The following is an 11,262-nucleotide window of genomic DNA, read 5'->3' as shown; positions in this document are numbered from 1 at the left end:
TTTGACGAAATAAACAATACATTATGTGAAGATTTGATTTGTTGTATGTTTGTTTGCATTGAATGGGCTTTAAAACTATTGAATCGATTTAAAAATTATTGTTAGGAAGTTACACTGTTAGGAAGTTACACTTACTATCCCCGAGTGCTGTTGGTTATATTTAATTCCTGTATTCCTACGGAAACCACGCGGCGGCTGTGTTATTATATTTTCGTTTTCAGCATTATAACGCAAACATCGTATGCATTCAAGCACCACCAGAGTTTAACCAACGACCTAACCCTATTTACAAAAGCGTTAGAAGATCTCCAAAAAGTTGCCGGCTCTAATAATGACGACCCTCAAGCAGATTTAGATGCTTTGTTGCAAGCAATGATTTGTACAGACGAAATTGGATGGAGGAACAATTCTCATCGCATCATAGTTGCTAGCACTGATTCTACTTACCATAGTGCGGGTGATGGTAAATTTGTAGGTGCAATAAAACCACCTAATATAAAGTGTAATTTAATAAATAACGAATATGAAATGGCTCTTACTTATGATTATCCATCTGTGAGTAAGATTAATAAAGTAGCTACTGAAACGAACACTATGATTATATTTGCCGCTAAACCTGATGTTGAAAACGATTACATGGCTTTGGAGAAGAAAATTAAAAATGTTAAATATGTAAAATTGTTGGCAAAATCCGATGTAGTTAATATGATATTAGATGAGTATAAGGTGAGTAAAACAATAGATAGCAGAAAAATTTGATTAATTAGAAAATCATCAACTAGAAACAAATATATGTGCTTGTATGACAATATTCATATTTATTTAGTGCACATTTTTAGAGTATCGGACGTTTTATGCATTTAAAAACTTAACATTTGATCTACCTAAGTAGAATCGACGATTTTTCACTACCTTTGTGTAATTCATCTTTAAAGCAAAGCTATACACATATTTTTAAACCATCTGTGCAAGAAAGGAGTGTCATTACTTCATCTATATGTTAACTTGTGTCCGCATATGGTAATGTAACAATCAAAATGATGTATTTTTTTTTTGAAAACTGGTTTTTGATGTGGATCGGATAATCAATCAATAATTATGCATTTTTGGGCATGATGCTAGAACTATTTTCTATATTTTGAATTTTATGTCATGATGAGCTTTATCTTTTTGTTTCCAGAACCTTGTTAGTAGCATACAAATAGAAGCGAGTATTGAACCTTTTATGAGTTTAAAATTTGAACCGGACTGTACCGTCAAAGACAAATGTTTCTACAAAAATGATGAACCGCTTAATATAAGTAGTACATTAATATTTAACTCATGTCCTACGGACGATAAATATAGCTATGACGTGAAAATTGGACCAGTATCGATTGAAGAAAAATTAACATTACATCTAGAAGTAATTTGCCAATGTGATTGCGAGAAGCCAGGTCAGGGAGAAAATAATTCAAGCCAATGCAGTAATGCTGGGATATACCAATGTGGTATTTGTAAATGCAATGAGAACAGGTAAGTGACTGAAATTAATAAATGAAGAAGAAGAAGACTGAATTCATTTGCTGTTAAGTGACGATGCAGCTTAAGATTGGTATTGTAGCGTAATCGCCGAATCTACTAAACTGATTTTGAAAATTCTTTTACCGCTAAAAAGCTTAGTTATTTTTGAGTGTCATAGGCTATGTTTTATCCCCGTTTTCTCACTGGCATGGGAACTACGCGAGTGAAACCGCGTCGGTTAGCTAAAAAATACAGTAAATATTTTTTTTTCATTTTAAACACTGAGTAATTGTTTTTAATATTCTAGCTATGGAGATACCTGTAATTGCATGGGAAAAAGTATTACAGAGGATTTAGAAAAATGCAAAACAAATATAGACGATGCTAAGCCTTGCAGTGGGCGCGGCACGTGCAGGTATGAAGAAAATAAATGTAACTAAGCACTTTTGTTTCGGCCAATTTTAAATGACTATTATTTAAACGTGAGAATAGGGAATGCTCGTTTTCTGCTATATAATGATGTAACCAGTGTCTACTGCACTGGTGGGTTTGCAAATTTGCCGCCGCTGATTTTCCACCTCAAATGACCTTTGAAATTCGATAAATTGGCTCGCAATCATATTAATTTCATTTTAATCTGTCAATAAAACTGCAGTTTTTAGATTTTTTATCATCATCTTTACATTATTATTTTTCGTTAATTTTCATTAAATTTACGTAAAATTTTCAAGATTCGTTTTTCGGGCCATATTACAAATAGTCAAACTTGACGTTTCAAAAGTGCTTGTAAATTAATCATAAATAAAATAAATTAATTTTGATTTTGGTGATGATTATTTGATCGTATCTGTTTTAGATGTGGCAAATGTATAAAGTGTGAAGAAGGATTTTCTGGCGATTTCTGTGAATTTGACGACAACTCGTGCGAACGACCAGGCGGCGTTCTGTGTTCTGGGCGTGGGATATGTACCTACGGTAAATGCCAATGCGAACCGCACTGGCTGCCCAACGACTGCCGTTGTCCAGACAACGATGATGCGTGTATAGCACCACACTCCAAAGAGGTAAACATTCACCCATATTGACCTCCATTTCAAATTTTTAGACGGCCGCGTGGCGCAGTGGGTAGTGACCCTGCTTTCTGCATCCACGGCAGTGGGTTCGATTCCCACAACTGGAAAATATTTGTGTGATGAGCATGGGTGTTTTCCAGTGTCTGTGTGTATTTATACATTATGTAAGTATTTATATGTAGTATATAATTGTATATTAATATTATAATATCAACTATCTCAGCACCCATAACACAAGCTACTCTGTATGCTTACTTTGGGGCTAGATAGTGATGTGTATTGTTTAAGTATAAGTATATTTAGTATATTTAATTTCGTAAACATAGAAATGAATTGACGACCTCTCTGGCGATTTGGTTTAATGGTGATTTTTTAAAAATTGAGAATTAGATTTTTTTTTTAATTTAAAATTGAATTAGAGTGACTATTTTTCTAGGGCCCATTGAGTCACGGGCTAGATGGCATAGCTTTATGCCACATAATGGCGATAGCACTTCCATCCAAAAAGCTCTACCAACACTGACTTATTGACAAGTGATTTCTAACGATGTAAAAGACTCTTTTTAACCGAATTTAAAAAAGGAGGAGGTTCTCAATTCAATCAATGTATATAGATAAATCGGAGACGTGTGAACCGATTTGGATTTTTTTGTTTGTTTGAAAGCGTATACTCTCCAGGTGGTCCCATAGTCATTATATCAGGATCTGATAATTCGATCCTGGAGAAATCAAGAGGAAATTTCAAAAATTGTGGGAGCGAGAGGGAGCGTGCGAGGGATTGACGGCCTCCGTTGCGCAGCGGTATGCGCGGTGGATTTACATGAGGAGGTCCTTGGTTTGATTCCCGGCTGGGCCTTTTGAGGTTTTTTTAATTGGTCCAGGTCTGGCTGGTGGGAGGCTTCGGCCGTGTTACCACCCTACCGACAAAGACGTACCACCAAGCGATTTAGCGTTCGGTACGATGTCGTGTAGAAACCGAAAGGGGTGTGGATTTTCATCCTCCTCCTAACAAGTTAGCCCGCTTCCATCTTAGATTGCATCATCACTTACCAGGTGAGATGGTAGTCAAGGGCTAACTTGTAAATAAAAAATAAAAATAAAAGCGACGAGTGCGTTTGTTTTGTTTTTATATCGTCGTCATCAACTCATATTCGGCTCACTGCTGAGCTCGAGTCTCCTCTCAGAATGAGAGGGGTTAGGCCAATTGTCCACCACGCTGGCCCAATGCGGATTGGCAGACTTCACACACGCAGAGAATTAAGGTAATTCTCTGATATGCAGGTTTCCTCACGATGTTTTCCTTCACCGATTGAGACACGTGATATTTAATTTCTTAAAATGCACACAACTGAAAAGTTGGAGGTGCATGCCCCGGACCGGATTCGAATCCACACCCTCCGGAATCGGAGGCAGAGGTCATATCCACTGGGCTATCACGGCTCTGTTTTTATATACAACATTGTTCTTTTACAGCCATGTTACGGTAGAGGCGACTGCGTTTGCGGCCAGTGCGTTTGTAAAAACACGACATCAATCACAGACAGTTGCGTCGGCACATACTGCGACGAATGCGCGGAATCGGCGACGAAGCGATGCGCCGAGCTAGAAGGCTACGCGTATTGCAACTTCAACGACAACAAAACGATCTGCGACGAGAAATACAACTTTACAGACACTGACGTCATCCTTGTGAACAAGACTTCGATCCACTCCAGTGCGTGGTACATGGCTAAGATGTGGTGTGAACAAGTACTTGATGACGGCAGGATACTTGTATTCAGATACCATTACCCGAAGTCTTCCAGTACTACTATGAGATTGATAATCCAGGATGAGTTGGATATGCCAGCAGTTGCTGATATATGGGGTTAGTTGGTATTTAAGTATTTAATTATATCGTTGGTCCAGTATTTAACCTTTGTCTAAGCCTTCGATTTTGGAGAGATTTGGGTTTAATACCCTCATAGATCGTATAAATCTTATTACAAGCCGTTAAAAACACTGTTTGTCGCCGATAGATTTCTTGCGATTGGTAGCGACGCTTGACTGGGTCAAGTATATTAAAAACCTCAATTTCAAATTAAAAGCTCAACGATAGAGGTCATGGGTTTGAACCCCGCTCGCTGGGCTATTGTCGTTACCACTGATAAAACAGTTTTTTTGATTAATTAAATGGAGGGTAATATAAGTCATACTGAAAATATATGGCGAATATTAAAAAAAAAGAAAAGAAGTAAAGACCCCGGCCCAACATGAAGCCATTGAAACTTAAAGGCTTTAACAATTTTCATCAAATAATATAAAAAAGTAACAAAAAAATAACACGTAATTAGTTAGATTAACGTGAATTAACTTTTGAGTATTAGTTTGAGTTCGAATTTAAAATATTGATTCATCATCATCATCATTATCATATCAGGTGGCGGGTCGGCCAACACTGAGCATTCTAGTGCGGGGTCGCCATACCAGCACTTTGGGACCCCAACGTCCACCGGGTCTTCGTACTAATGATTGAGCAGATATATTTCAAAAACTTCATTATTTCTTAATTACATTTTTTTTATTGAGAATTAGTATATTTTTTTCAATTTTTAATTGAGTTTGCGTAATAAAAGTTTATAATCGTTCCACAGTTACGGTCGGCAGTGTTATAGGAGCCATGGTATTGATTGGGATCATAACATTAGTAGCCTGGAAGTTCCTTGTGGATTTCCACGATAAGAAAGAATACGAGAAGTTCGAAAAGGACTCCACCGCCGCCGGCTACGACGTACGGAACCCGCTGTATCAGCCGCCCGCTACCAGCTTCCCCAACCCAGCGTACAGAGCTGGGCGTTATAGCCATAATGGTGTATAAAAAAGAGGGGAAATAAAGTTTTAATTAATTTTATTTATATTTTTATTTTATTCTTATTATCATCATCATTATCAACCCATATTCAGCTCACTGTGGAGCGCGAGTCTCTTCTCTGAATGAGAGGGGTTAGGCCTATAGTCCACCACGCTGGCCCAATGCGGATTAGCAGACTTCACACACGTGAAGAAATAAGAAAATTCTCAGGTATGCATTTTTCTTTCACCGTTTGAGACACGTGATATTTGATTTCTTAAAATGAACGTATCTGAAAATAAAACTGAAACTAATCACTATATTTTTTTATTCCAAATATCAGCTGAATCGTTTCAGTAGTAGCGGCGTTATAGAGTAACAAACATCCAAACACACATTCAAACAAACATCCATACAAACATTCGCGTTTATAATATTAGTAGGATTCTCATTGGCCATCTCTACAAGCGTAGCTTAATTGCTTTATGTTCTGTGATTTTATTAATATTCTACAAGTTGACAGCGATCTCACCTGCAAGGTTACTATGTAACTCGGTGTACCATTCAAGTAATCAGTCACTACATCTTTTTTCATGGAATTTTCGTGTTTCCAATCATCTAACGTTGTGTTTTCAACGAAATAATAATAATAATTTTACATTAAGTGGTAATGTTCTATTGTTTCTACGATCATCTAACATGATTATTTCAACTAAATTACGTATATACCAGTTTTTCGTTAAAATAACGTTAGTTAGCTGCTACTACTATTATACTAATGAAACTTTCCGTGAAATGACGATAATTATGTAATTTCATTAAAAAAAAAAACAATGTTTTAAGATTGCAAAAACGAAAATACGATGAAAAACGATGTAGTGACTGATTACTTGAATTGTACACCGAGTTACATAATAACCCTGCTGGTGTTAATTGATTAAGCGATCTATAACATGGAAGTGGGCTTACACGAAAGAGGTACAAGCCATGCCTTCGTCGAAGTCCACTTAACCTACACAGTTGAAAATTGGCAGGGAGGTAGCATAAATTAAAAAGGTTTATGGGCAGAATAAGTCGCGGGCGTCCTCTTGTATTTTGTTGTACTTAATTACTTAACTTTTAACTGCATCATTATTTTTGAACAGCTCAAATTCAGACAAGGTTAAAGGCGAAGCGCACCCTGCAGTAGCTGTTCACGTAATTACAAAAAGTACTAAAACAAATTAACAAAGGCTCTTAACGACGGCTTAAGCGCTGTCATTAAAAGGTGCTAAGTAAATTGCGATTGTAATGTATTCATTCTGCGTAGCACTAGGCCTGGTGTCGACGATTTTGATGATTTTCGCTCTTATTGCTGAGAACACACGGTTCATATTCGTGTAACGTTTGAAAGAGAATTAATGTCAGATGGTGTTCACGCAATTTGCTTGTGAGTGATTAAGGATAGTGCTTATAAAAATATAGGGCTGAAAAAAACAATTTTAAACAATTACCTCACCTACTCTAATATTATAACGAGGAAAGATTTGTATTTTTGTATATAACGAATAACATACAGAATAAGTCTTTACAAGCAGCGTTGTAAAGCCAGTGAAAAAAACAAACGTCACGCGTCTTCTTGACATCCGCATATTCAAACTTTTTTTATATTATAGATAGGATTTCAGCTTTATATATTATAGATAGATAGATTAACTGTATTAGGTTGCCTTCGATCTAGTTCATGGTTTCCTAGATTTTGTATGAAAAATGTGTCTGGCTGCAATTTAACTAGGCAACCTATTTGCAATGTGTCACTGTGAATATTATCTATCATTTATTTCTTATCTATACTAATATTATAAAGCTGAAGAGTTTGTTTGCTTGAACGCGCTAATCTCAGGAACTACTGGTCCGGTTTGAAAAATTATTTCAGTGTTAGATAGCCCATTTATCGAGAGGCTATAGGCGATATATTATCCCCGTATTCCTATGGGACCGGGAACCATGCGGGTAAAACCGCGTGGCGTCAGCTAGACACTAATAAATAATAGATGAGGGTAGTTATATATTTCTAAAGCCGGATTTTAGACCACAATATGTATTTGCCAGCTATTTCGGTGAGTCGGTGATTTCGTTGTGTGTTGCGCTTTAAACACTGGATGTTATGTGTTAAGGTGGGTACAGATTGGTGCAATGCAACATGTAATGTAATATTCTGCCTTACATTGCATGTTCCCTGCTGCCTTGGACGTGTGGCGCGCGCGGTACGCGCATTGACTACGAATCAGTCGGCTGAGTCCTGCGCACACTGCGCGCCCCTTTGTGTTCGTACCAAAAACCGACAAATCTCGGATCGAACCGCGCACGAGTTGTAACGCTCGGAGCGTGCGCGACCCAGGCGCAGTTCGTGCGCGCGAGGCGTCCAAACCACGAGCATTCGTGATACATTGCAGCAATGTGGACGTCAAATTCTTGCATTGCATGTTGCATTACATGTTGCATTGCACCAATCTGTACCCACCTTTATTGAGGTGTTATTCCAACTCATATAGGTAAGCTACGATACGTTCGGAACAGGCAGTTGCCACGTGCGCAGCCGAATAATGGGATTACAGTAATGCGCCGATGGGCCGATATACATGGAAATGGAACGTTTTAAATTGCTATTTGTTGTCGGGAAAGCCATCAAACAGATTTTTATGACTAAAGTCTTTTAGATACGAGTAGGTGCTCAGATTATACTATACCCAATGTGACACTTTTGTGGATGTAGATACTTTCTCGGTTAGGCGAGGAGGTTATGCTTTAATAATTTTATATTATAACTATTGACGCCGCGCGGTTTCACCCGCGTGGTTCCCGTTCCCGTATGAATGTGGGGATAATATATAGCCTAAAACCTTCCTCGATAAATGGCCTACCTAATACTGAAAGAATTTTTCAAATCGGACCAGAAGTTCCTGAGATTAGCGCGTTCAAACAAACAAACTCTTCAGCTTTATAATATTGACTGATCCAGCCGATAGCTTATTTAATGGTAAGTGAAAAACATGCAAATAACATGCAAAAACGTCTACAAAGTTCTGGACTGTCATTGATTTCTTTTTTTCTATACAACAAAATAATAAGAATATTTTATCCTGCCTCGTAGCTTGTGAGGAGAAGTTGAGGTGGTGAGGATAAGCTCCAAATCCCATATCTTACAAGGAAATCTCTGGCCCTGAAATTGGCCATTATAATAGGTAATGATATTCCAGTCTTTTGTGGAGAAGAAATCGGAATCGATATGTTCCATGGAGATTTGTCATTAATTATTATGTGCCATATCTGTGTTTTCTTATATCAGAAGTATTCAGCGAGCTCAGCGAGTCGCGAAGCTAAAGTGGCAATGGGCAGGGCACATAGTTCAAAGAGCCGGTGGACGTTGGGATCCCAAGGTGCTGGAATGGCAACCCCGCACCGGAAAACGTAGCATGATTTTTTTTTTTACACGACATCCTACTGGAACGCTAAATCGCTTGGCGGTACATCTTTGTCGGTAGGGTGGTAACTAGCCACGGCCGAAACCTCCCACCTCCAGCCAGACCTGGGCCAATTAAGAAAACCTCAATCGGTCCAGCTGGGAATCGAACCCAGGACCTCCGTCTTGTAAATCCACCGCGCATACCACTGCGCCACGGAGACCGTCAAAATGATGCAAGGATCTTCAAACAAAACGACGTCTATCGGCTTTTAAGAGTGTGCAATATGTAATTTGGTGGTTACAAATGGTTCTGGATCTCAGGTTCTGGAAAAGTTAGGGGCCTGATATTTGGGTAAATGATATTTCAAAGTGTTAGCTTCGTTATGACTATACAAAATACACAATTTGTAAAACTTTTCTCGATAGTTTATTTTTTTCAAAAATACATGTTTTGCTCACATTTTGCTCAATCAAAGCAAACTTATTTTCTTAAATTTTTGTTTTGTATAGAAAATTAGGTATATATCTTGAACATGGCCATTTTGTTTTTCGTTATGTTGTTTAATTTACTTGCAATTTGGTAAAAATGGTTTTGGCGCTCACGTCATAAAATTTGCGTCGCGCGTCAATCGCTCCGTGCCTTCACTCACGTGAAAGTCATAATTCGGTGTCTCGCTTGCGCTTTGAATTTTATCCACATCATACCGACGTGCTGCGCGCTCTTAATGATGAGGATGATGGTATATGTATTCAGAAGGAAGAGTTCGCTCGCTCGCTTGATTCTCAACCAGCCCTATTACTACTAATACTACTAATAGTATCACGATTTAGTAGAATCATTACGTCGATGCAATTCTAAGGCAGTAGAGGTCCTGTGTTTGCCGTGACGTGGATTGAGGCCGCAATAGTGGCGAATACACATTCAAATGTAAACACGTGTGTCTAGTGTCCCTGCTCTTGACACAATTTACCGGAACTGCGGAGGCGAATTCAAATTTTGATGAAGGCGAATAAACATCGACGATATAACTGAACGTTATTGCCTATTTAACAATAAATTCAAAATGGCGGCGTGTTTGTTTATTTCAAAACCCTGATGCAAACGAAATTAAGAAATTAATTAAGAAACAAAAATTAAGAATTACAATCAATTATTTACACGTACTTTGTAATAAGAATTTAAATAAAATCCAAATCTATTCTAACAACCAACAATATTACAACACTAACTCAATAACAAATTCGGCATGTTTACTTTCAACCAGTCAAGCTTAATAGAATCGAAAATCAACCTTATACTTGATGTCACTACACAAAAAATCGTCTGGAATAAAGCGCGTCGCGGCTTATATACTTCTAGACTTCCTGGCTCTACCGTCATTTGTCACCCTTCTATAATGGCGTCATCTCAATATTCTTCTAACACTAGATATAGACCCTGGCAAGTAAGTTGAACCAAAGCGGCGGTCATCAAAGCTGTTAAATAATAATCCAGAGTATCAAACGCGTGCTCTGTTGCCCAGTAATTGGAATTTTCGTACGCGACTCTATTGTCGTCGCAAGGTGAAGCTAAGTATACTCGTCCGTTCGTCCATAACATTCGAAAATGTGTTACTGTGTATAGGTCAACTTAAAGGCTACTCACCTTGTTGGTCCAGGTGTGTATAGTTTATGTGGTTTTGAATAACTCTTCTTTCGAAATCTCGGTCGGGTTATAATTACTGAGCTTTTTATTTCTTCTAAAGAGGTCCGACACAAAAGTTTACAAAAAAATCAATAATCATTAGTAGAACACTGTAAAAAAATGTATAACCGACTGTAACGCCACCTCGTAGCTTCGTAGCCTCGAAACTTATTTTAATTAAACAGAGACATTTAAACACAAAAAAAATCACAAATATCGTTTCAATCTCAAACCCTTTGAGATATTATCTCTCTATACAATGATAACGTCAAGTGTTTGCTGCAATATTAACATTTGTACTAGCACATCTATTTCAAATTCAGTTTCCTTTAATAGACATTGAATTTCGAATGTATTTCACTATATTAAATGTACCTTCGTGTGAGTGAATTTCGTATAATACATTGTAATTATTGAGGGTTTGCTGGTATGTATTAAACATGCAATATGCAATTTAGTTCTATTAAACAATTGTGAGCAGACTATATTATTATGTATAATTTGCAGTACATTTAATTAATGCGACAATAAACTCGAATTTCAATACATACATATTACGTACCTAATATGTGTTTAGTCATTCAGATTGTTTGATGTACCTCGTACCGTTAGAGGTACCTCGAACACCGATGATAATAGACTCGACGATGACGAATGAGAGCTAAATAAATAAATTATTTATTTAGCTAAAAACATGTTTCATACTAATATAGGAAGAAACGGATAT

At 37.5% G+C, this 11,262-nt stretch overlaps 2 protein-coding genes across 2 annotated transcripts in view; one reads left to right on the top strand and one right to left on the bottom strand.

Moving 5' to 3' along the window:
- The window catches only part of LOC112048104 (Kv channel-interacting protein 1), a 294,729-nt gene that overhangs the window by 87,039 nt on the left and 196,428 nt on the right, over window positions 1-11,262 (bottom strand). The gene's annotated exons all lie outside the window — the stretch shown is intronic.
- On the top strand, window positions 222-5,466 carry LOC112048103 (integrin beta-PS; the record flags this gene model as incomplete). Its single annotated transcript, XM_052884896.1, is given in 6 exon segments — window positions 222-726; window positions 1,181-1,515; window positions 1,811-1,918; window positions 2,360-2,567; window positions 4,050-4,443; window positions 5,210-5,466. Coding segments are annotated over 6 exon segments (1,774 nt in total), but the record flags the coding sequence as incomplete, so codon positions are not given.

This window comes from Bicyclus anynana, chromosome 13, assembly GCF_947172395.1.
Source record: "Bicyclus anynana chromosome 13, ilBicAnyn1.1, whole genome shotgun sequence".
Lineage (NCBI taxonomy): Eukaryota > Metazoa > Arthropoda > Insecta > Lepidoptera > Nymphalidae > Bicyclus > Bicyclus anynana.
The sequence above is the reverse complement of the archived record's forward strand: the minus strand, read 5'-3'. Positions and strand labels throughout refer to the sequence as shown.